Raw genomic sequence first — 27,244 nt, 5'->3', positions numbered from 1 at the left:
TCTTATCTGTCTGTGATTGAGGGTCCACTGGACCACCCGTCACATGGACTGCTGTGAGTGTGCGTCTCTGTGAACACATGTGTTTGCTTGTGTGGGTCAGAGGAACATTTCAATGTGAACAGAGAGTATATAAGCCTTGTATCAATGTGACAACCCTCAGTCCCGAGTAGGCTCTCTTCACTCCTTCCCTCTCTGCAGTCATGCTGTGTCCGACAGTCCTCGGCCTCTTGCTGGCAAGTGCAGTGTCTCTAAGCAGCTCTGCTGTCATTCTAGAAAATGGCATGCCCGTCCTGTGGGTACATACGACCGGCCTAGTGACTGACCTGCCGATACAGAATGGCGTCCTGACTCCTGACCCGTGGCACTTCCTTCACCGAATGAGTCTTTACCGGCTGATGATAGCTGCTACAGACCCGTTTATGGGCTCCATGGGGACAAATGCCACAGACAGTCCTCTGTGGGGACTGCCACTGCAGCTTGGATGGATGCTGACTTCAGGTAAAAGGCGTCATAGTTCGTTCCCTTCTCCAAAATGATAGTTGGTTACTGTTGGCCTTCAGGCAGGTGGTACCGATCATTTAAAGCAAGGACAAATAGATAGATGTATGCTGCTAATTATGTTATATGTTTTTATTTTATTTTTAGGGTAACACTAGCACTTAAATTAATTATTTATTATTTTTTAAATGTATGCTAAATTAAGCACTGACCGGAGAGCACTTTAAATTTTGTTGTACCTGTGACAATGACAATAAAGTTCTATTCTATTCTATTCTATTTTGGTGCAAGATAGTAAGTCATTTAAGAGCCTTTACACGCTCTAGTTAAAATTAAAACTCTCAAAACAGTTACTTTATAAAGAATGAATAACCAACATTTACTGTGAGTGCCAGAGTCAACATGAGAAACATGCCCATCCCTTGTTGTTCTAAACTGAGTGAACAGGACATTATTGAGGCCACCAGCTACCAAAATATCTACACACAAACTGATGGTGTTATGTATGATGTGTTGATTCTGTAGGACGTCTCGCTGATCCAACCGGTGCTACAACCTGTGGCCTGGAATCAGGAGATACCATGTGTATTTCAACTCAGAGCTGGTGGGGCTGTAAGTATGACAAACAAACACACACACACACACACACACACACACACACACACACACAAATACAAAGAGAACGCTAAACACTTTCAAAACCACGTCTTTCAGGTGTGAACTACTATGCCTCTGCACTGCCCTTCCTGTCTGCTGCACAGCAGGGCTTCTTGGGAGCAGGAGTTCAGGTAATTCTCATCCTGATCTTAAGCAGTTATGATTATTGACCTGATGAGTTATTGCAATCCATCCAGCAGTTGTTATAGCATTTTACTAAAGAGCACACATTTCAAACTCATGATGGTGCTAGAAGAAAAGTCAGGGAATTACCAAAGTCATAAAGATTCCTCTTATAGGCACTATTAATGTCTGTCCATCCAATGGTTGTTGATATATTACAGACTGGATCAAAGTGGTGGACCAACTGAGTGCTATTGATTCTTTTATGTCCTCACAAAAATGTGAAGCATGCTAATTGTTATGGTTCTTATAACGAGGAGGATGGTTGTAATGATGATTGATATCGATATTATTAGGTCCAGATGCAGGTTCCTGAAGGTGTAACGGACTACTGCACCACATATGCTGACTGTGCAGCTCAGTACCCTGACGCCATGTCTACGTGGGATGCCTTTTTTCAGGTACATGCAGTACACGGACACAAACAAATCCATATACACATTACTGATTTCAATGAAGTTGTGGGCGCTTTGTGGAGGTGCAATATTTTCTATGTGTGTTTTTAAAGGGTCTGAAGTCTGCGGCTGAGTCTGAACTCCCTGAAAATGAGAAGAAAGATGCTCTCCTCGGCCTCTACTGGGCAGCCCAAATGGCTTCAACTCAAGCCTCTGCTACATGCAATGCCAAGTGATCTATCTATCTATCTATCTATCTATCTATCTATCTATCTATCTATCTATCTATCTATCTATCTATCTATCTATCTATCTATCTATCTATCTATCTATCTATCTATCTACCTATCTTGTTTGTAGTTTTATGGAGAGTTAATTAGTAATTTTACTAGTCACTAAAATGCAAAGCATTGCATTGTGGGATTGGGGATTGTTAGCAGAGTGTAGTATACATGCCATGGACACTACGGTTTTTGATCCATTATGGAATTTATGAGGGCACTATATAGTGATACATTTACACACTGAGAATTCAGATAAAATGGCGGACAGTAAGTGCTTTATAGTAAATAGGGAGGGATTTTAAACCCTGTTTCCAATCTTTATGCCAAGCTAAGATAACCGGCTGCGGACTGTGGCTTCATATTTTAGATTATATTTTACAGACAGTTATTAGAGTGGTATCAATATTCTACTCATTTTACTATTCCTTCGACCTTTCTCATCTCTGTCCTCCCCTCTCCTTCAGGCAGGGCCACTACTCTTCTGCAGAGGTGTCATTTGCAAACAGCTGGCAGAACTCTGCAGAGTACGTTTCAGCAGCACATTTCCATTCCAATTTGGAAAATTCTGCAATGTTCATAACCCCTCTGCCGAGTCGAGTTTTACAGGTACGTACACACAACTCCATCAATCCATTCATTAATTTCTAAATCAACCTATCAGTTTTACAACTTTTTGTTCTGTCTGTCATATCTGTATGTGTAGGCGACTGACAGTGCGCCTAATATTGCTGATCTGAGTCAGGAGGAGAACCACACACTGTCTATCTTCTCCTGGATGAGCAGTGTCAATTCTCTACTGGGTAGGAAACACGCAGACATTCACACACAAATATCAAAATGTCGTTTTTTATTGAATTAGTGAGTGTTTAAGGATGATCACGATCATGTCATCTACCAGGTGGGACGTTGGTGCGTCTTTGGAAAAGTGCCATGTGTTCAGTGAGCACAAGGGAGAGAGGCAGAGAGATGTTGGGGCAGCTTCTACTGAATCCCAGCTTCGCCACAAACACTTTCCTGTCCATCATCACTGGAATGACTACGAGCTGCTGAGTGAATAATACAGGCTTTTATACGGGGAGACACATACAATACAAAAAGACATAGATGATATTTCTTTTCAGTAGTGAAAGTAATTTATGTTTGTTCTTGTCACTCTCATGTGAAATGTGTGTCCCAGTAAACCGTCAGCAAACCGTCATTTTACTGTCATTATTTAACTATTTTTTAATATCCTGTTGCCAACCTTGAATCAGTAATATACAGTACAGAAAGAGGGCAAAGTCAAGTCACAGAGGGTTCTCAGACTCTTTCTTTTGAGTTGCACAGTAAGGTTTGTTTGCAGTGAACATCCTAAATCTTTCTGCCGTCAACTAGGTTCTTTTTGATTTTATCTCAGGATAACTGCTGTATGTCACAGTGTGTGGGGCAGTAGGTAATACATTTACCTTAAAGGACCAGTGTTTAAGATTGAGTGGCATCTAATGGTGAAGTTGCAGATTGCAATCATACAGCTCAGTAAAAGGCCCTATCTAGAGCCAGTGTTTGTTTTGTCCCTTGTGGGCTACTGTATGTTTTTACACCAATATATTGTATTGAGAGCTGCTACCTGTTACCCTGTTGTAATGTCAGGGTCTATGTTGCATGATACATAATACTTTTACTGTGGATTACATTTTACAGAGAATACTTACGCATTTTAACTTGAGTACACTGTAAAGATTTTTACACTGCAGCACTGCTTCTTTTACTTCAGTAAAGGATCTAAATACTTCTTATATCACTCAGAGACGGGTTAAAAGGTTTAAAGGAGTCCAGTTGAGACAAGATACTGCTATAGTTCTCATTGAGAAAAGGTCAAATTGATCAGATTTATGTGTCAAGGCTGTTAAGACAATCAGTCAACTAACATTTCCTCATATAGCATCATACTGAGACATTTTAGAGTGAATAATCCAGAGCTCTACTCAAGTCCAAGAGTGCTCCCTAGTGGCAATTTGATGTAAGTACTAACCTATAATGAGGCGTCAAAGGGCAAAGCACAAACCATGTAACATTTCCTGTAATGCGATGACATGGACATTTGACCTATAATAACATTTAATAAAACGTATTTTTTGGAAAGTGGTGAAAAGAATCAATGAGGGGTTTGAAGCCATTACATTAGCTGAGCAGTGTTACACATACTGGTAAATACTGAATAAGACATTTACATGCTTGTAACATCTTGTAAGGTTTATTGTGTATGCCTGTTAGTCAGCATCAATAGAAAGAGATGTTGGCAGACAAACAGAAAGGCAACCATATCTTTGGAGAAAACCAAGGGTAAATGAGAGCTTATCTAACCATTAGATTATAATGGATTCATATCAGACGCAGCCATCTTGGCCAGAGCCTCATACACTCAGTGCCTATTTTCAGTGTGTATATATGCCATTAGGGTTTCCTGGAAATGGATTATTAAAAGAGAACAAAAGTTCTTGAAAGAGTGTTTTTGTGGATATATTTTACAGGCAAAATGTGAAACAAGTGGATTGAAGATGTTTAGGTGAAACAAGATTTATGGAAAAGTCTTTATTTCAACACAAAACATTACATTTACTTTAACAAAATACAACACACATTTTGAATCACTGTATGTGATGGCATCAAATAAGAATGACATCCAAGACATTTTTAAAAGGAAGACACAAAGGGTCATTATACCCACCATGGACAAGCACAATAAAACCCTCTGCATATTAATAACATCATGTACTATATCTATGCTAGCTCATGATTGTCAGTGGAAAAGCAATATCAAATACAAACTCACAATAAAAAAAACACACAAATGCAGATTGTGATATCCTGTCAAGGCTTGCACACTATGTGTACTTCTAAGTTGTTGTTTTTTTTTGTTGTAGTTTTGAGCTTATTCGTGGTGTTTCTTCCTTTTCATGATCAACCTTGTTTTTAGAGAGCAGTAAGCGAATGCTACCAAATTTAGCTCGGAACAAAGACATAAATTACATTGATGGGCCTTGGAAGATTTAAATATTCGACTTTAGGTGAAACCATTTTAACATATAAACCTTACTTACGTGGTAATACAAATACAGAACGTCCAGATTATTCTGGTAATAACTGCATTTAAAAAACTGTAAAAAAAACTTCCAGACAGTAAATACTGCATCCTCCGGACATGCAGCCTATATGGTTCATCACACTGCCTGTTATATAGTCATGAATCAAGGTTTGATAATATACGCATGCACTGCTCTGGTTAATTTTACAGCAGTGGTTCCCAACTTCCATGTTGACTTTTATTATAAGAGCTGAAGCTTGTGTGTAAAGATACTGGCAGTTTGGACAAAGTTTAATTTATATTTTTCAGTTTAACATCAGAACATAATGACAAAATCCAAGAAAATGCAGTTTGTGTTTGTATTATTTCAATATATTTCATTTACTGTTATTACAATTTCCCCAGTACTGTTACAATATGATAAAAATGGAATCAATTTATGTGTTTGTGTAGGGGGAGGAAGGGGGTCAGTTGTTTTTTTGGCATCCAAAGGGGGCCATAAAAGAAGTTTGGGAACCACTGATTTACAGTAACAATGATCTCCTTGACAGTAACATTGGACCATTATCAGCAATAAATAAATAAGTGTTTCATTCTACGTAAAGAAATGTTATCATTTTGTAAAGTGTCAAATTGAGCACCATGGTATCCTAGTAACTGCGAGCATACAAAAAACAGACGTGGATTACAAATGTCACCGCGCTCCAACAGAAATGATAGTCCAGGCTGTTTTATCAGCCTGTTTGCTCTAAGCACTGGATATAAATTTCACCAAGCTTGACAAAACCTGTGAAAGATGGCATAACTAACACTGAGTCTGTCCAGATATAAAATCGGAATGTCACTGTAAGGTCTAAACACAGGAGAGAAGTAGAGCTGGAAGGAGAAATTTAAACAAACATTAGTCAAACCCACTCAGGTTCCCCCACTGTAGAACTTGAGCAGCAAGGGAGGCAAGTGAAACAGCTTCAGCAAAAACTCTGGGACAAACATCTTCCAAATCGAATACGTTCAAATCAGCGGAAAACATCCAGGAACTTTCAGATGTTTGGTTTAAAAACGTGTATTTCACATACACATGCACTACACATGTATTGGCCATTATCTTGCCTTGGCTTCTTGCCGTCTACTGAGTGGTGAGGTAGAGAAATTACTGAATGGCAGGCCTGCTGTTAGCTGACTTATGGTCGAGATTGCATGTTGATGCCGTTTGCATCTGGAGTGTGAGGATCTCTCCGCCTCACAGGAAACTGCCCTGAGCCTGCTAATGCACTGGAGTGTGTGTGAAAGAGTGTATCTGTGTGTTTGATACTATCTGAGAGACTTTTTGCTGATGTGTGGGCATGTTAGCAACAGTTAATGTATAGGTACAAATATATATATTGTGTGTACGTGTGTGGTGAAAAGAATGTCCAGGGAGTTATGCTTCTCCGTAGGCTGAGGCCTTGTCTTTTAACAGGTCCAAACACAAGTGACAGCTCCAGCTCCCTGTGGAGAGAGAAAGAGAGGTTCAAATCTTTGTCCTCCTTGCTCTTTTCCATATATAGCCTTTGCTTGTAGCCTCTCTGAGATATACAGCACATGACATATATAGTATCAACCCGCTGATGTATAATAAAACCTATGAAAGTGGCTGTACCTTCTGGAGGCTGGGTCATTGGGGGCTTCAGGCAGTACATGTGGTATCCTCTGTCACAGTCGTCGCAGAACAGCAGCTGGTCCTGCATTGGCAGCATACAATCAACATCTTAGATATATAATATCTATACAATATGTACAGGGGGCAGAAGAATAAGTATCCCTCTTGCCTGGGAAGGGATATAAATGCAGTAAGTAAGTAAATCAGAGTTACAAATACTGCTGTAAATGTGGCTCACATTATGTTGAATGCCAGTTAACAGCATTTATCAGCTATAAAAGAGGTCTGACAAGTAGCACTGTGAACTTTCAAAGCAATATGGGACAGCTAATGGAGCTTCAAATAGGCCACATCTTTTATTCTTAAACCTCTGGATACAACTGTCAAAAATGCTGAGACTACCCTGCTTGAATACAATACAATAATTTTGCAATTGTATGTAATTGTGCTATACCAATAAACTTATTTGGAGAACCCATACATTTATAATAATTTCATTCAAAGGAGCAACAGTGGTATTTTCACTCTTAGAAAACATATTACTGAGTCACTCACTGATGTGAAAAAGAAAACCACATCTGGGGTGATTTATCAAGTGTAATATCTGCTTGGCATGTAAAGTAACTTAGATTCAATGTAATGTATTGCCTACGACAGGCTGAATGCCGACTGTGGAAAGGTCACAGTATTAAAAGGAAAACAAGTCAAATTCAGCTCGCATCAAAGCCAATTCAAAGGGAAACATAGTAATAACATCCGAACACTGACATTTCTGGAGCCCCAGAGGACCGTACACGACCTCCCTCTCCTGCATTATACATACATCATTCTCCGAGGTACCACAGATGCTGCAAGACTTGCACTCTATGCACTGCCACTGGTATGTCCTCACTGCCTGCATCATGTTGTCAGTGAACTGCAGACATGTGGGGTGACCTGCGGAGGGATGGCGAGGAGAGACGAGAAAAGTGAGAAAGCAAGGAAGGTGTGACCGGGAGTGTTATATGTTTATGTATATGTAATAATTTAGAGACGTGTGGCAGAAGCTCTGAACTGGAGCTGACAGCAGACAAAGAGAGACAAATCTACACACATTTACATAATTTAGATAAAGCTGATTTACATTATCTGCATGTTGATGACAATGAATAAATGATTTAAATTATGTCCACTGTGCTCAGACTTTGTAATTCTGCTGCATTCAGTTTTTCTTAATGCTACGGTATAAAAATGCCCATCTGGTGTAAAAAAGGTTTTAAAATTTTAAATATAAATATTTTTGCTTAAAGGTTGGGCCAGCCATTCTGGAGAGAGAGAGAGAGAGAGAGAGAGAGAGAGAGAGAGAGAGAGAGAGAGAGAGAGAGAGAGAATAGGTTTAGGTTTAAATGGGAAACAAACAATGTGGCTATGGAGCGAGCCACACAACACAACAGGGGACATCCGTAAATGAGACTGAACAATCAATTATCTTCAAGCCACCAACACAATGCGTCCGTATTTGGCGACCTGGGGATCTAACTAAACTAATCTGTCTCCAGAATGACTGACCCCACCTTTAAGTGACTGAATAAAATGTTTTCCCTGGTCGATAAACAAGACATCCATTTAGAAAACATTATTTCTCCCTTTCGAAATAAGATCACTACGTCTGTATGAGAGCCAGCGGTAAGTGTTAACCGTGTCTGTGATTCAGACAGATGTAATTGCACCCCATAGTTTTGACAGCCCATACAGCTGGATGAAATAAAGCACCAAAAGCAATCTAGCCACAAAAGACACGATGATTATATGTCTTGAAAACAAAACACAAGCAGCGATGTGTGTACAGGAAAACCCAGCCAAGCCGTGTTTTATCATCTCCCATAAATCTACAGCTGCGACAAGACAAAAAGAACAATGATATATGTAAAACTGTCGTCTTGTTCCCCCTCTTAATAGCTAACATTTTACAGCTACTGCCAATGTCTTTTATAGCCTACCCACACCTTCAAAGTGCTGTCAGCATCTCATGCGCACAGTTATCTGCATCACCCTGTTATCAATGGTGTATCAATGAGCCATGAATGAGCCATAATCAAGGATGAAGTGATTTATATCTGGACTGGGAAAGCAGCCAGAAACATTGAAAAGATTCCCTATCAGCCTGCGAAATCTAAAGCAGAAAATGTTTAAGCTGCTGCCTGCCTCCCGAATTAAACTGAGGAATTACGGTCAGGGATGGAATTAGCTGTGGCAGTTTAAAAGATGGCCTATCAGCTTAAATGGATGCCACTTAGCAGCAGGCAGGAGAAAAAGCATTTCTACTCAGCGTCTACTGATAAAAGAGAGGATCTAGTCCTTAAAGACAGAGAGGAGCAATGGAGTGCCAATTGGCTCTTACCTCTCGGCTACCTGTCCTCTTTAGCCAATGGAGTGACTCAAGAGTCCATGTTCCTCCCTCCCCCTGCCACATAAGCGGCCACTCATGTAATTAATTCCTTTTTCTCTGGTCCACCGTGTCTGCTATTAACCTTTTTAGTCCAGAATTAAATAGGATGTAGCCCGGGAAGTTTAGTCTAGGATCTTGATTATCTCACGCAAACCAAGTCGAGTGTAAGGAGATTATTGTTTGTTTATAAAAAATGGAAAATGTCTTAACGTGCTGAACAGTAATATCCATATGAACATGGTAGAAAAAATGCCATTGTATCCATCAGAGACAAAAGTTTCATCAGACAAACTTTCCAAGGAAAAGATGGCATCTTCAAAAAGTTCAAAATATATCTGGAGGTGGAAGTACCCTCAGGGCGAGCCACTGTAGTCCACTCTGTGCCTTCAAAGTCTTTCAGGGTTCCCTCATTGAAAATATGTTATCAGAAAATGATTTTTATTGCCTCGAGGTCCAGCTAGTCAAGATGTCCCGTTATCAGCTGTCAGTCACAGCATCATCATCGTCTGAAAACAAAATGCCTTCCAGCTCTGCATCTTCAAAGCCATGAAACGTGGAGGCCTCGCTGTCTGAAGCGTTGCTGAACAATTCTTCTAGAGCACTCAGCTTCCTCCCATCCTTCTTCACTCCTCCTCTTCCAGCTACCATGAAAACATCAGCGTCAGAGCAACACAGACAAGGCCACACACTCTCGCAGCTGTTCTAATAAAGTCTACCGTAGCAAGAAAACATCTCACTTGCTGAAATGAATACTCTTCTATTGCATAAGACGGTTGTGCTGATTCGAGAGAAAGGTTTTGCCCGTGATATCCAGCAGAGGCGGCTTTGGGGCAGTGTGGAAAAAAAGGGGGGGGAAAGAAACAAAAATGCAGCCAAGTGTGCCATAAGGTAATGCATGAAAACTGAGCAACAAAAGAGTGAATGCATGTTGTCTAAAGGCAGAGGTCCTTAAATGTGGACGAGGCTGATATGAAGAAGCATGCAGGATGGAAGTAAGCAGCTGAGCCAATGAATCAATATTATTCTAGAAGGGAAATTGCAAGAATTTCCTGCGGATGGCTCTCACTTCTATGGTCTACAAGGCTCATTGACAACCCATTGAAAAGACACTGCAGAAACATGAAATTCAATTCAACGCACGCAATAAATGTATAATCTACATGATCAGGTAAAGACACAGGTTGGTTTGAACAAAGGTGACTTGGAATAATAATGACATGAGACTGTCACCAACTGTGTTTACTGGTAATTTTGTAGTAATTTCATAGTCTATTCATGTGGCCTTCAAAAGATATTACCCAAATAAATTATATAATAATGAATCTAAATAGATATTTGATGCATAGTAACTGCATGACATTTGTGGTCTTTAGGGAAGTGGCATTTTAGTCCAAGTAACAAATACACACATCGCAAGGAAGCGAGGAACAGACATGAACAAGATTGTGGATAAAAAGGAAGTAAAGAGAAACAAAAATGAGATGTGCAGTAGACACAAATTAAAGTGGGAGACTAGCAAACAACTAATCTCTGGAATCTCAGTTGTTTCCTGAAGGGATAGTTGGATGTTTAAGGAAATAGGGTTAGATGAGAAGATCGATACCGCTCTCATGTCTGTGCGTCAGATATGAAGCTACAGCCAGCTACAGCTACAGTTAGCCTGGCTCTGTCCAAAGGTAACAAACTCTGCCTAGCAGCACCAAAAGATTAGTAATTAATACATTATATCTTGTTTGCTTAATCTGTACAAAAACTCACAGTGACAACAAGAGTCCAGGAAGTCACTGCACCCCGCCAAGACATAGTCCAGCACATGACCTCCTGTAAAACCACAAACTGTCAAGGTTTTGTGCAGACTAAACAAACAAGATATGATGTGTTATTTAGTGAGTTGTTTTTAGGCAGATTTTGTTATCTTTGGACTAAGCCAGGCTAGCTGTTTCCCCCTGTTTCCAGTCTTTGTGCTAAGCTAAGCTAAGCGTCTACTGTCTGCAGCTTCATATTTACGGCACAGACATGAGAATGGTATCGATCTTCTCATCTCTATCTCGGCAGGAAAGCAAATAAGCTCCCAAAATGTCAAACTATTAGCCTTGACAAGAGCTGTTATTAAGAGTGGTTTTCTTTGTGTGCTATTTGAGTCACTCATATTCATATTCTTCCAAACCCACTGATTTGATTGGCGAGAAAACAAAGCCATTACTTGTAGTCTACATTAATCCTGACGTCAATAAAGAACCTGAAGTTTTAATGGAAACCCTCCATGTTGTGGAGACTGGGGACTCACCAGAGCGTCCACAGTCAGAGCAGGACACCAGCTCCTCGGCCTGGCCTGTCTTCCTGTTGGAGTCCTGGTCTCCCAGACAGAAGTCACAGTAGTCGTTGGGGATGATGACGCCATCTGGGCCCTTCTGAGCTGTCGGCAGGAACGGATACATGTAAGGAGAAGGATACGTGAGCTGCCATTCATTTTCTGACTGCTTTCTGTTGTTCTATGTAACTGAATGTTAGCCAGCATCTTACGTTTGTGGTTGTCTGAGCTGCGTGGAGGAGACGGGGTCATCTCTGCTTCCTTCTCCTCCTCACCCTCCTCCTCTGCCAGGTGAGTGTGGGTGTAGTGGTAGCTCAGGCCAGGCCGGTTCTTGTAGCGCTTTCCACAGACTACAGATAAAACATCACATGCTCCATTAGAAACATATCAAACCGTAAAGCCGCTAGTACAGTGGACTAAGAGTCTGCTTAAAATCAACTGTCATCCCTGTCTTATTTGGAATTTATCAGATTTTATGGAAGAAGACAATTTGCAGGAACTTCAACTCGCTGTCAGTATTCATGTTTGCTTGTTTGCACTCTGCTTTACAGTCGTTTTATGTGAACTCATATGTACTGCAGAAAACTGACTGTTCCAGTACATCCACCCCACGCTGCCATACACACAACTGATTTCTCACATTTTTTTACCCTTTTCTTCTTTAATTTGCTTAAACCTATGGAAAGAAATAAGAGACATTGCCACTACTTGTGCTGTTAACAATATATATAGTATAAAGTATAAACAGTCACAGTTAGGTAACACTTTTTATTAAGGTGCTTGTAATAAGTATTAGTTAATAGGTAATAAGGCCCTTATAAGATGGATCAACAATGACAAGTAAGATAAATTCAGTAATTATAATAAGTTTGTAATTCTATTATATAAAGAAACAGGCTTTTATGTTCTTAAGTAGTCTACAAGCTGTTAAAAACAATGTCTTATAAGTAATTATAAATGTATAATCTAACAGTAAACATGTTTATGACATTATTATTAACACTTGTAACCTCTTGTATAGTTTTATTAACATATTAATGAATCTTAAAAGGGCCTTACTACCTATTAACCAACACTTACACAACATTACAAGCACCTTAATATTAAATGTTACAATAGGTTAACTTTTTAACCACAACAACCTTAACACCTAAGTCAAGTACATTATAGGATGTAACCATTAGTTTAGAGGCTATATTATTGCTGCTGAGACAGTGTGACAGAGGCTTTATCTGCTACATATTTAATTCTAAGAAATTCACAATCATGTACAATCAGGTGGATATTTAGTGGATATTAAAATCCACAGACTTATCTATATTATAGTAGCATTACGAGCAAACCAACCTAGGCTGGGGGCTTGACAGGTTCATTGTTATCCTGCCTTTGCTGTACTGTGAAGCCATGGAAGTCACACACGCGTGTATTAATAATATGAAAACTAGAATTTATAGTCTAATATCGTAGTAGCGCTTAGGATCATTAATGAGCACATTAGAGCTGTAGCCATCATAGAAGTTTTTTTTATTATACTGCATCATTCTGCTGCTTTCCTTGCTGCAGCCTTTCCTGTCTAAACTTCACTGTAACCAAATTTGCATATTTTACCACAAAGCTGCAACGCTTCGCCATCATTTCCCTGTGAACTCACTGCCAATCCAATCCCATGGTTAAAAACCGATCCATATAGAGTATTTTAAGAAATTCCACCACGTGTAAAGACTTCTACAATGGCTACATCTGTGGATCACATCACAGCTAATGTGGCCTTATAAGAAACATGCATCCCTCAGTGTGACATTAGCTGCTTCTGAAGCATCATATGGGGCATGCCTTGCAAAGAGCAAGCATTAAGGCACACGGCGTAGCGTTAGTGTCATGCAATGCTGGAATGGGCGCCTGGACTAGCATAAAGCATTTGAAGCGTTGTACTGTATATCTCCAAGGGATTAGCATTCAGTCAGCCATTCCCACACCAGATGCCCATGAGCAAAAAGGCCAATCATAAAGACAGTTCATGGAGCCCCTACAAAGACAAGATGGCGACAGGTTCAGATACCTTCTTCAGCCTTTTTTGAGTTATGCTTTTGTTTGTATCTATCTGGAACAGAGAAGACACAAAAGCAAATAATAAAGGAAAGACAGAACAAGACACAAAATGAGGATGAGATTCATTTGTTCAAGCGTGGCTATCTCTATCCACATCCCCATGGCAATCCATTCCTTGGGGATTCTGCCCAAGTACGTAAGTGGCATGCTAGTCAGGTCTGGATTAACAGCAAACTCTTTCTTCATGCTGCAGAGGACTGCTCTTAGAACAGAAAGAGAGGGGGGCTATCATTGAAAGATGGGAGAAAATGAATGCTGTATTCTTCTCTTTTTTTCTAAATATAAAATATCAGAGTTTGGAGCAGGCATGTAGAGAAAGGTTTCCTGACATCATAAAGACATAAAGGAGGTCTTGTAACAGACAGATGTATGAAGAACAGAGTTTCTCCACTTCTTTGAGCTTTAGGAAACACTGTGGTTCTGAATTTAGGTGAAATAACAAGTAAAGGAAAAACTGATCACATGATGGCACATGATGTAAAAAGAATGAAGTTTTCTGTTCCCTTACTGTCACAGACATAAGGTTTGTCCTGGTCGTCCATGTTAACGGGTTCTGTCCTTCTGCGACTGGATCTGTTCTGAAAGGAAACAACAAACGTCAGACATTTAAACCTCCAATGGATGAATATTTCAACACAAATTTGAGATATTTAAACAGCATACTCTATATAATATCTAATTAATTAATCTAAAACAAGAGTTATTGTGACAATTTGGTGTGAAGCAAAGAGAAAAAAATAAGTGTCACTTCATACTCTTAACAGATTTGAACAGATTTGTATTGTGCTCTCTTTTACACCAGACACACAAATGCGTGCCTGTGTACGTACTCACTTTGCCTCTGTTTCTGTTCTTTCTTTTTGGAGTATCCGTTTCAAAGTCTTCATCATCATGGAAACCATCCCCATTTTCATCCGCCTCCAGAACTCTCTACAGAGCACACAAGCAGAGAGAGAGAGAGGGTTAGACACAATTACAAATATGTGTGAAGAGGTTAGAAAGGAGGGTTAATATTTTCATAATTTCACACCTCTCACTTACAAGACCAACTTTTGCTAGTGTCTGCCAAAACAGAACCATAGACATACCTTAATAATGTAAGATACTGCACATAATGCACACATTATTAAATACCTGTATTTCCAGCAACGTCTCCTCTTCCTTACAGAGGTTGTTTTTTTTCTCCAGCAGGCTGTCCCCCCTCAGGAGGGCCTCCAAGGCTGTGGCCTCCCCTGGGGGAACCTCACGCTTGGGGGCCAGCTCAGCTTCTGAGGTAGAAGAGAATAAGAGAAAGAAGGTGGGTCTATATGTGTGTTACAGTTTATCATCCTCACTGACTTTTTTTGATGACCATATTTAACACAAATGTTAAATTAGACAGCTCAGTTTTGGATGAACAACATGTTAATGTAGCGTAGATGGAAGACCAAAGCCGAGACAAAGCATCCGAATCAATGTGGACATTGTGTAAGTGCTCCCTCTTTATAGGGTGTAAAGGGAGCTTTAGCAACAGTGGCCTGGCAGGCTGCCAGATTCAACATCAATAAAACACTAAGGTGCACCAGGTGCACAGTTAGAGAGGAGGAAATAATGAACCAAATATAAAAAATAAAAAAAAATGGCTCATGGACCTAAATGACATCCCCAGTACCCCACTCTCTTTATCTTTCTTCCTCTCTCTCTTTTCATTTCCGTGGAGATGAACTTTCTCCAGTGTTAACTCTCTGTCCTCGTCTTTGAACTCTAACACCAGGATGAAAGCAGAATGAAAGCAGGGATGTGATAAGAAAGGCAGGGTGTGAGCAAGCCTGCTAAGGCTGTAAGATGTTCTTATTGGATACAGAGCTGCTGTACCTCTGTGTCTCCTCTTTTCCCTCCTGTGTAGATTGTTTTTGACACAGACATTTCTTCCCTCCCCACTCTGTACCTCTCACCACAGCAAAAAGATGCTATTGATTTGCATTATGGAAAATCTAGAATGTTTAGAACATGGACAAAAAGGGGTAAAAACTCAGGATATAACTTTAGGGAAGTGCAATAATACATTATTGGAGTGACCCTTTATTTTAAACTGGCTGGTAACGTCAAAAGTATGTTAAGAGATAGAAACTAAGCTGAACACCAGCTAACATTCATCAGATGAAACAGGGAGTTTACACTGAGGGAAGAAAAATGGCTGCTGAGGCATGGCCACTCACATGTTGAGCTGTGACACGAAGAAAAAGCGGAATATCTACAAAACAAAGAATTCAGTTCTGGTTTCAGACTGTTTCAAAGTAACCTTATGACGGAGCCTCTGTTTATCTTCACACACACAGACAAACCTCTCCGCTCAGGAAGCATTAAATAAACATAAAGCATTTCCAAAAGCCTGAAAGGGGAGCACTCACATTCCTCTGTCGTGTTATGATAGATATCTGGGCCAAACTGCAGAATTGGATCTCTGCTAAACAAAAGTGGAGACTTCTCTCTCTTACCCTCTGCTACAAAAGCTTTCCTGCTCTTGTTAACTACAGCGTATTGCTTGTTTTCTGTCCCTTTATGGGCTTTGGTTGGTTGCTACTCTGGGGTCTGGAGTTTCTTCTCCTTTTGTCCCCCCCAGAAATGTCCTCTGCTTAAAGCTGAACCACTCTTGGTGGAAAACTCTGGAGTATTATATTGCGTCTGGAAGACAATAGTGTGGCAAAGCCGAAACAAAGACTTGCTTTTATTTCTCCCCCTTATCGGGTTCCTGGGGCATTCCTTTGCTAAAAATCCCCTATAACACACGCATATATGCATGCATGGATGCCCCACACACACACACACACACACATAAGAAAAGTGTACACTTCCACCTCATAAGACTCACTTACATTCTAATGCCTCATGGACAAATGATTATAGAGGCCCAGTTAGGGTGCTTCTGTGCTGCAACGGAGAGCAAGAGTCATTTGCGGGGGTGTTTGTGCGCTTATATATTCGTGTGTGTGTGTGTGTGTGTGTGTGTGTGTGTGTGTGTGTGTGTGTGTGTGTGTGTGTGTGTGTGTGAATGTGTGTGCATGTGTGTCTATTGCCAGAGAACAGTGAGAGGAGGCATTGATTCAGGGGAGAGAATGAACCTGGAGACCTGGCGAGAGAGACGGGCTAACCAGAGCCAGATGGTCAGATAACAAACATTAACGCCACTGAGCACGCCTAAAGCTCTGTACAGCTAAACAAGAGCACAGAGGGCACAAACACAACATATATGTGCATTTAAATGGAGCCAGTGGATACACAAGTTACAGTGGTGTAACTGTGGTCACACTGATATGCATGTATGTCAATGTGCTGCATGTACGTGTGTTGTTTGTCTTACCTAGTCGAAGCTCACACAGGCGGAGTTGGGGATCCAGGGGTGGGTGGAGTCGCCTCTTCTTTCTCCAGCAACGAGCAGGGTAGGTATACATCTGTCCTGCTGCTTGGCCTGGACACACACACACACACACACATTCATATATATAGAAGTACACACATGCAGAGACACAGGCACACAGGAAGAATTTTAACAACCACTGGCAAGCTTTCCATTTTAACAAAACTTGCATTGAGACCTCTACACACACACACACATAAATACACTCAGTGGACTGGTCCTGTTTTCCTGACACTTAATATGTCCCAATTTCAGTGCTCAGCGTAATGGTCCACGTATTCAGAAAGATCCTGCTTTTACAGTCAGATCCCAGAAACTGTTTGTCACACAAAACCTGAAATTTAGTTTACTTTATCAGGCATATCAGTGTACAAAAAACACTGAGGATGCTTACATTCAGTTTCAGAATTTTGTTTTGTCACTATTAAATAAATTAAATATTTTGGCCTTTTGTCATATTCTGCCATTAGTTTAGTAGAAGACTGAGATGAAGGGAAAGAAGCATTTTTTTTTTCTGTTAGCACGAGCAGAGAAAAAAAAAATCAACAGAATGAGGGGGGAGGGATGAACCCAGAATAAATGCATATAATGTGAGTTAGGTCTGCCACAAAGTATAGGGTGTGGCCTGAAGGGCTTTGCATACAAGATGGAGAGCAGGCTATTTGTGTCCAGCTTTCAGTAAAGAGCAGATTGTTCCCTTTGGCTGTACAGGCGACCCAGATGTGCATAAAGCACTCAAATGGCTCGTCTCAGGATAAATCAGTAAGTGGTAACTCAGAATATACAGAGGGGGTGACTCTTTCACTGAGAGGGAGATCTATAAATTCATCCACTCTATCCATCCATATTTATGCATTTCTGGTTATTCGCTTTCCTTCTGAGAGTTAGAAGATTGATACCACTCTCTGTGTGTTCAATATAAGGCTATAGGCAGCAGCTAGTTTGCTTAACTTAGCAGAAGGACTGGAAGCAGGGGGAAACAGCTAGCCTGGCTCTGTCCAAAGGTAAATAAAATCTGCCTACCAGCACATCTAAAGCACACTAATTAACACATTAGATTTCACAGGGATTTCATGGAGTCTACATTAGTTGTCCAGCAATGGAGGTATCCAAGGACAGCACTAGAAATAGTCTGTGTCATTACGCCCCCGTAAAACCACAACTAGATGTTTAGTTTGCTTTTTTAAGGATTAGACAAACAGATTTTTAAATTTTGGACATAGCCGGCCTATCTGTTTCCCCGTTTCCACTCTTTATGCTAAGCTAAGCTAAGAAGCTGCTGGCTGTGGCTTTATATTCAGCGTACAGATATAAGAGAGGTATCAATCTTCTCGTCTAACTCTCATCAAGAAAGTGGTAAGTATGTTTCCTAAATGTCAACTTACTCTTTAAATAAATGAAAATGGTACTTATAATTTAAGCCATATCAGTAGCATGAACTTTAGACGGTGTTTCCCACCTGGCTGGCGATGGCACTTTTCCATCCAGATGTAGCAGTTGTTCTGTGCCACACCAGTTTGCGAGTCCAGGAAGGGCATGCGTACGCTGCGTTCAGCACAAAGACGGGCATTGTAGCTGCGACAGTGTTCAATAGCCTCCCTGTAGAACTGGTCACCGAGTCTGAAGACAAACAGACAGACAGTCAGACAACGTGGAAGGTAAACAGGCAGGATAGAAACAAACACAGAGATCAGTTGTGATTTATTTAAAGTAATGCATCAGGCTCATTATCATTTACTTCAACAACAACTGCCCCATTCATTCAACATCTGAAGTAAATTGAAAAAATATCTCTTTGCTGAACTCAAGTTACCCACAAGTAACATTATAGTCCTATTTCTTCCATTGATCCAAGCTATTTGCAGCATGCTGCTTCGATTTCTGCTTTGTGGGCACTGAGTCATTCCTGCTGCTGAAGTCCTATCAGCTAAATGTTAACATTTTTTGGATGGTTAATGACAATAACATGTGCTGGGCGGCTGATGATTTGGTACGGTCTGCAAATCAAGTATGAGCAGGCCTGTTTGGTCCTGGTTAACTTTAGCTTAATATAACACGCCCAGACATCTCTCCATATTTTGGCTCAGTTTGTTGTGTAAAGTCTGGATTTGCTGCATACATCAGATGCAGCATGAAGGCAGCTTAGCTGAAAGGGACACAGGCTGAGCACATTAAGGGAACAAGGCATACAGGAAACAATGAGAAACCGTAAGAATAGAAGACATTTTTTATATTGTCAAACTGACAGATAAGGCCTAGTGCCGGATCGAAGTTCACACAACAGATGAGCTACACACAGATGCACACACGCTATCGACCGACAAGAGGGTATAAATCAGGATGTGAGCCATCGATAATGCTCCAGTCTCAGTCTAGAGGCATGATTTCTGCAGCTAAGATCTTTGAAGACAGACAGAACAAACCAAGATGCACTCACTTTTGCCAAAGATAAAATATGCACCTTGAATGAGGTTATTCTTTATTTAATTACATAGCTGAAATCCAGAGAGGAAGACAGAGGGTAGATAGATGGTGTCTGATCCTTAGCCAGCAGGAGCACACGTGGCTCAGCTTTTATTAAATGAGACAGCCATGAAGGAGAATTTACTGTTAGAATCTCCTCTCCTATGTATGATTTCCAGACACTGTCTTTATTTAAGTCAAAATTATCAGTGACAGGGAGGTGAAAAAGTAAAAGAAATAAATAAAAGAAGGGAAGAATGCCACGAAGACCCCTTGCTCTTGGGTATAGTCTCAAATCAGTAGGTTTTCGTACATGTCTATCTGCCTGCCCATCATCCTGTCTCTCTGACTGGCCAAGCATGGGGGCTCTGTGGATCCTCTACACAGATATGTCAAGAATGCCAATCTGGACAAAGACCAGCCCTCTGGTCATACTGAATCTCACAAAGATGTGCAGTGTTTTGAGGTGGAGGGAACAGAGGGAGGATGGAGGAGGAGGAGGATGTTGGGGGGTGGTGCGAGAGGTTTGAGTGAGAAGCAACAGGGAGTGGATGTATGGATGAAGGAGTTTAGAGGATGAAACAGGTATGATGAGGGTAGGTGATTTGTGGTTGAAGAGAGGAAATGAAAATATTAATAAAAAGAGGGAAAATGGGAATATTGGACATGTGGAGTACAGATGAAAGTTTCCATCTCACAGCTGCGTTATGGCATTTTCTTCCCACTTGTAAAATGTGAATTACACCTAAACTTTGGCTGCCACATGTGGACAGAGCTCAGAGATGAACGGAACATTTGCTGGTTTTGACATTTTGATAGTGGGAGGGGGCTCAGAATTAACATTGTGGAGAGAAAAAATAGAGTAGGTAGTATTTCCGCGCTGTACAATAAACATTATTGCTTTTTCTCAGATGACAGCAGTTCATAAAGATGATTCCTGACAAGAGGAAAGGCAGCAAAATAATGATTCTCTGAGGAAGAATGCTACCTTTACACAGACTGAAAAATTGTTGGTTTTATTCTTCGGCTTTTGTACAGATTAAAAACACGAGATACAAAATTTGAATTAGTAAGATTTAGAGGTGCTGCTCCTCAGCGAATAAGCTGAATCTTAAATTTTTGCTTGAAGGTATAAACATATTTCTTTCACTCAAATACAATTTTTGAAAGGGTTAGCAGAGAAATTAGCACTAGTTTATGCACACATTAATCAGTGACTGTTCTCATAACTTCGAATCTGCAGTTGAATCAGTAAACCGTCCTAAAACCTCCATAGTGGCTCTGTGTGCACCTTCAGTGCCACACTGAGTACAGTACAACGTCTAGACTTAAACACATGTGGAGTTTGCTGTCTGAGGTTTTTGTCAGGAGGCCTACAGAGATGAGGAATGCAGCTGGTGTTTTTCGGTGATACATGTTTTTACAGTATGGCAAACCAGCAGTCACAGTTATCCAGACAGATCCAAGAGACTTCCTGTCACATAACTCACATTCCCAGAAGTGAAGCGTTGCCTCTGCTTTCACTATTTGTTGCCTGAACTGAAGTGTGTGTATGTGTGTGTGCGGACCTACAGGCATTTCTCCTCATCTGTCTTCCCCACTTTTCTTCACTCTCTTCCTCGCTGTGTCATCCCATATTGCCTGTATGTTTCAGTCCTATTTCCAGCAACAAAGCATCTGTATGATGTCCCTGGGCGGCTTCATAAATTCTTACATAAGCAAGTGTGCCTCCTGTGCATTTGTTTGAGAGGTCATGTTTTTGGTTAAGTGAGAGTAAAGAGAAAGAGAGAGAGAGAGCGAGAGAGAGAGAGAGAGAGAGAGAGAGAGAGAGAGAGTGGGTGTGTGTGTGTGTGTGTGTGTGTGTGTGTGTGTGTGTGTGTGTGTGTGTGTGTGTGTGTGTCTGTATGCCTCCAAAACCATCTGTCTATGGGTTGCATGTCCCCGCCCCCTTAAAACAGATTCAACCATCAGAGATTGCACTGTTTGTACCCATTAGTCAACTGTATGGTTGATCCTGATGGTGCTTATGTAAGTCGAGTTTTGCATGTCGGGGAACGCATTCCTCTTGGTCAACAGCTTCCTGGATACTGATGGAATCTGTAGTTGCTGTGTGTGTGTGTGCATGAATGTGTTGTTTGTGCCTGTGTGTACCACTGCGATTGTCTCAATTGCTCCCATACTAGCACAGAGCAGCTTTGTGTGTGTCGGTCAGTCTTATCACAGACAAGCCTAGCACAGAGGCAGGGATGATCAGTGTTTTCCAGGTAAAAGCTCATAGAGACAGAGCTTATGGGCATTATAAATATTCAAACTTGCACTTAATCCCTAACCAAGGGGGAGAGTGGAAGCTCTGTAAATCACTCTTTTGTTTGGATGTCTGCTGTCATTTCTCTCCATCAATCTTACTATTATCTGCCACGTATTTCTGTCAGTTGCTCCCAGCACCCTCTCTTCCTCCTTGCTAAATAGAATAATTAATCACTGAAAGAACTCATCAGCGGCATAATAGATCATATATATTCATACTTCTCTCCACATTCCAGTTCTTTATCCTACACTCTCATCTTCCTGTTTCTGAAATGTTTAATGTGACCCATCTTAGTTTCCTGCAGTGAAATTCATTTTGGAGCTGAAATCATGTGATTGGTCAGTCGATAGTCAATTGAGCATTTTTTTCATGCAAAAGGTGCTAAACATTCACCGATTGCATCTTCTCAACAATTTTAACCTTTTCTCTAACATAAACGATAAATAACTATTTATCTTTGGGCTTTGGACTGCTGATCAAGTTTAAACAACCAATTTTAATACGTCACACTGAACTTTGAGAATTATAATGCACGTTTATAATAGTTACATTTTATAAACCAATTATGAAATGTCACTAATAATTGATAATGAAATCAATTATTCATTTTGAATTGTATTTATAATGGGTGTCATAATTAATTAATAGAAAAACAATATCATGTAGCCTTGAGGCAGAGAGAGTCTTGTCCTCCTCGCCTCAGTTGACCAGAATCACACCTTTGTCAATCATTTTAATGAGCTCTCTGCTTTTAAGCAGCATCTAGGCTGATGGCTAAGGTTATGCTGAGACCACCAGAGACACAGGTTACAGACCCGTAATCCAGTTGTAAAATTAAAATGTGTTTTGTTATTTCAGTGTGAAGATTGGATGGGGGAAGACTATAAGAGGGGCATAAAAAAGAAATACTAACATCAGCCTTCGGTGATCTGCAAAAGGTTTTAATTAGATTGCACTCCAACAACCACAGACTAATTTAGTTTAATTTCTTCACCACAAAATGAAACCCAAAAGTGTCTGGCATTCTTGCCAGCGTGTGTGCGCGGTAGAGCTAAGTGCTGAAACATTCCCTGTAATTATTAGCAGTTAATATGACATTTGAAGGAGAGGCTATCATTTACATCTCCAGTTGAAGCTTTGGTATGGATGCATTAGAAAAGAGAACTTGTTAGATGTTGTTATTGTTTATGGAAATTGCTAACAGTAGTGCTTCTGTGTGCTTCAATCTCTTAATCTCTCTTTGTGCCTCCAACAAGCCAGCTGTTTTGACTCTTGTGGTAATTCAGAACACCAAAGTGTTGCTGCATCTCATACCATTCTGTTTGTATATTTTAGTGTTATTGTTTTCATGTCTTCTCTGATTAATAACTTGACAGACTCTGGTTTTACTGAGCAAACTCTATTAAGTTAAGTGCTTAGTTCAATTTGTTTTGTAGAATTCTGAGATACCTTTCGATGCATATTCATTCATAGTAACATTGCAGTAGTTGTAGTACTAATACTAGTAGTTGTACATTGTATTTAGGGGTAACTACATCATCACTATATTGGCACAATCTTAATGGTAGTTTTTGTATTTTCTGATAGTGTTTTTGCACTGTATACTCAGTTGGAAAGCAGTAAAACACACTGTACATAATACACCTTTGACACACAGTCATTTTGAAATATACTAAACTGAAAAGTCCCGCTGATGAGCTGTATAACAGACTGTACAGGGACAGCATTTCTCAGCATAGAACTGTTTAAATGTTGTTTGCATGACCTCATTCAGCTCACTGAGTCAGAGCTGAACTATAAAGGCATCTAACTCTTTCAAAACAAGCCTGATGTATTACTTCACACAGATGCATCTTTCTTTCTTACAGTACACATAGCGTCACAATGGAAACAGTTTAAAGACAACTAACAGTGTCAGGGAAGGATACGGGTTTAAGACAAATTAGACAAAAGATAGGGAAGGAAGGAGGAAGAGAGGAAGTCTTCTTCTAGCTAGGAATATATAAGAGGTCCCCAAAGGAAGTGCAGGGCAGGGTAACAGCATGTGGGTACTGATTGGCGTCTTTGTGACACTTTGTAGGCTGAGCAGCGGGGTGAAGCAGAGAGAAGGGAGACGAAGAGGAGGAGGAGGAGCCAAGGAGGCAGAATGAGAGGAAGGAGGAGGGGTCCGATATGTCCCGGGGCACACGTGTTCCCTTTCAAACCCTGTCACACTCATTTTCTCTCAAACACGAGGATGTGTGTACGCACGAGCGCACCCACACTTGTCCGTGCGCAAACAGACACACAAAGGGAATGAAAGGGAAAGGTGCAGAGTGCGGGGGGGGGAGAGGTAGAGCAAGCAGCAAAGGAGGACAGGGTGTTGCAAAGGGGAAACCCTGATTCAGATGCTGCTGCTGTTGTTTTGCTCTGGACGAGGGAGGGATGGGGGTGGGTAGAGACACTGAAGGCTGGTGAGGTGAAGGAGTGTACGCTGGAGACCTGGGCTGAATGATAACTCACTTCGACTCAGCATGGGATCACTAGAGGAAATCTGAGAAAATGTGTCCCCAAGGGAATAGATATGATTTTATATGTAAAGAATGACATTCATGTCTCATGTCTCCACTCCCCTCTTAGACATGTCACATAAAAACACATTAGGACAGAAACATGTGGCAGTTCCATGTGTAGAACAGGAAAAAAAAAAGAAAAGAAAAAAAAGGATTGATCACTGCATGCAGCTTTCTATAAAAGAAATGTTCCTGGCCATTTAATTCCCCATGCCTGGAAACCATTCCCGGACATTCCCATTCCCCGGGCTTGGATAGACAAAGGCCAGAGTTCGCCCCTGTGCTGAGGGTGTAGTTTAAATGTATGCAGTAAATGCAGCCAGACAGACAACCCCCCCTCCACCCCACAACCTCCATCACTCACTCACGCTCCCTCTCACGCAAATTGGGGGAAGGGCGACCAGCTACACAACCGCCCACGCATGCAACAAACACACACAATAAAAATACAAACCCACACACGTTGACCCCCCCCAACACACACACACACCCCCACACACACACACACACACACACACACACACACACACACACACCATCTCTCCTTTACATGTCCTTAAATCTCAACCCAAGTCCGTTCCATCCTTTTGCAAACACAGCCTTTCCACCTGAGCTCTTTTGTTCATTATCCAAACCTAATGATAAATGAAAGAAGGTAAAAGGACACGTAGTTTGCACATAAACAAATCTCTGCATATGAATTACGTCTCTCATTTGAATACTTCTCATGTCAGCCCTTCATTAAGTCCCGTCGCACACAGCCTCTCGGGTTTCCATCACAAAGAAGCCTTGGTAGGTTGGAGCGTTTAAATAAATCAAGTAAATATGTATGGCTAAACATGACTGAAGGAGTCTAGAGAGCCAAACGTATTTACTGCTGGCTGTGGACGGTTGTAATTCATCTTTCAGAGCTGAGCACTGGCAGGAGAGCGGGCAAGATTATTACCGAGTCCTTATTGAGTGCATATGATTTACCATCCACATCCTGAGGACAGAAGACAAGCTGGCCCTATTGTTTCAAACAGACAGTGGACTCAAACAAAAGTAGACCAACGTTATTTCCCATGGTAGTAACTCATATGTTACTTGATATTTGCTCTTACACTCCTACGTGATCATTTCATGCATTTTTATACAGCTTCCTCTTGCATTAGGTATGGGGGTTTGTTTTGGTAGGTGGAGTCCTCCTCTGCCTACACATAGACGCATTGTTTTCCATTTTTGCAGATACTGGATAGGATGGGGGGGTGGGGATCCCTCCCTCCATCTCTTCCACTGCCCCATCATCAGCTTGTCTGCCTTTACATGTATCTCTCTCTCTCTCAACAGATGGACCCAGGAGAATACTGGGACACTAATCTGCTGCTCTACATGCACAACTGCAGACACACACACACACACACACACACACACACACACACACACACACACACACACACACACACAAAACAAACATATACCTACATTCTCTACAGCCTAATCTGTTTTAGTAGAATACAGAAGCTTAGAGCATTTTTTTAAGTGCTGGGTGTACAGTGAGATATTTCTGGTTGTCAACAAAGCCCTACAAAGCAAGAGCATCACAAGTACTCTCATCCTCCTTTCCTTTTGTATGACTATTAATACAGAAAATGTTTATAATAAGCACAAAAAATGGGGGATGTACAGCTGGTTACAACCGATGAAGACTTCTTTATACACTTCCAACAAGATTATAGGTGGACATACTGTATTATTTCAAGAAAGCAACTAGATGGTTTATGTCTGGTTTATCCACAGCACCCGATCAAACTGTGTAAAGTTTCTTTTATTCCTGCCAAAACATGCTCTGTTTGAAACACTGATATGACCTCTTGCACAACAGATTTTGTGATAGCTGTCCAACTCTCTGCACATTCCACATGACCAGTGGTAAACATCTGCTGTCAGCCAGCAGGAAGACAGACATGCATTCAGCATTATACACTGAGCTGAAAGTTATGGGGGCACTTCATGAAGAGCTGGGAGAGGGGGGGGTGAAGGAGTCTATCTAGATGGTTTAAAAACGAACACATCCGTGCTCATTACATTCATACTGTGTATAACATTAGGCCATTTTTGCATATTCTCTCAAAGGTAACATATTGATGATGTTCCTACAAATCTGCTGTGAATGCCCCGATAAGAAAGATGAGGCACTGGCACCGTTAAGTGATCAGTTTTAAAATCCAAAACTTCAGGGAAACTGCACGCCCCATAATACATTGCAGGTTTCCTATACATGCATGAAAGGAGGTTAATACTGTATTATAACATATAATAATCTCCTATGCATTGTGGACATGCATTTAACAGTCGCAGCAAAAGCACGAGCCGCGCAATGCGGGAGGGTCGCCCCTCTCAATGTGCGCTTTGTGACATTAATTGCATGAAATTATCTATGCAAATTCACCCGTCCAGCACTGACAAAGAGCCCTGCATGCAAACTTCTGTCCACCGTGTTTAATAAAGCATAACGTGGACAATGGCAACTTTCTGTCTAAGTGAAACCAAGAGCACGAGCGTACGCGCGGACGTTTACGCGCGTGTTGGAGATGTTTTCTCTGCACATTGTGCATGAGCGCAGGCTTTTATATATTAGTATTACACGACAGAGCTAGTAAGCAACGATACCTGCAGACAACACACACACGGAGACTGTCCGAGTAGCCTAAATGGCAAATGTGTTAATTTTGTGATTGTTACTTTAACGCGCGTTTAACCCTGTATGAATCCTGTGCGCATCACCACATGCAATCAAACCATGCAATAATCTATTTTTTTTTATTTTTATTTAAAAGAAATTTACTTACGATTTCAGAGGATTATGAATGACAGTCGCCATTTTCCTGCTGGACTGTACCGTAATATTCCAAATCTCGGTGTAGTTTGGGACCCTTATGAAAAAAACACAACAGCCAATGCGGTCCTGGGCACT

At 40.9% G+C, this 27,244-nt stretch overlaps 2 protein-coding genes across 6 annotated transcripts; one reads left to right on the top strand and one right to left on the bottom strand.

Moving 5' to 3' along the window:
- Window positions 1-145: 145 nt before the first annotated feature.
- On the top strand, window positions 146-3,215 carry LOC127368597 (protein LEG1 homolog). The gene is made up of 8 exons (XM_051409568.1): window positions 146-498; window positions 1,024-1,110; window positions 1,213-1,286; window positions 1,635-1,739; window positions 1,847-1,965; window positions 2,482-2,623; window positions 2,721-2,817; window positions 2,916-3,215. The coding sequence occupies exons 1-8, from the start codon at window positions 201-203 to the stop codon at window positions 3,065-3,067; spliced, it is 1,074 nt and encodes a 357-aa protein (XP_051265528.1). The 5' UTR covers window positions 146-200; the 3' UTR covers window positions 3,068-3,215.
- Window positions 3,216-4,573: 1,358 nt separating this feature from the next.
- dpf3 (double PHD fingers 3) lies at window positions 4,574-27,237 on the bottom strand. 5 transcript variants are annotated; one of them, XM_051409565.1, is made up of 12 exons: window positions 27,120-27,237; window positions 18,425-18,585; window positions 16,909-17,016; window positions 14,703-14,836; window positions 14,403-14,498; window positions 14,077-14,146; window positions 13,519-13,560; window positions 11,672-11,809; window positions 11,436-11,564; window positions 7,544-7,656; window positions 6,721-6,802; window positions 4,574-6,569 (listed from the first exon to the last, which is right to left on the bottom strand). In XM_051409565.1, the coding sequence occupies exons 1-12, from the start codon at window positions 27,149-27,151 to the stop codon at window positions 6,502-6,504; spliced, it is 1,173 nt and encodes a 390-aa protein (XP_051265525.1). In that variant the 5' UTR covers window positions 27,152-27,237; the 3' UTR covers window positions 4,574-6,501. The 5 variants fall into 5 exon arrangements, 3 of the variants coding, with proteins under 3 accessions (XP_051265525.1, XP_051265526.1, XP_051265527.1); XR_007885854.1 differs by lacking the exon at window positions 4,574-6,569 and adding an exon at window positions 9,101-9,789 and having other exon boundaries at window positions 6,779-6,802; XM_051409566.1 differs by lacking the exon at window positions 13,519-13,560.
- Between the last annotated feature and the right edge of the window lie 7 nt (window positions 27,238-27,244).

Source organism: Dicentrarchus labrax, unplaced genomic scaffold (genome assembly GCF_905237075.1).
Source record: "Dicentrarchus labrax unplaced genomic scaffold, dlabrax2021, whole genome shotgun sequence".
In the NCBI taxonomy this organism is placed as follows: domain Eukaryota; kingdom Metazoa; phylum Chordata; class Actinopteri; family Moronidae; genus Dicentrarchus; species Dicentrarchus labrax.
Note: the sequence above shows the minus strand (reverse complement) of the source record. Positions and strands in the feature narration are given on the sequence as shown.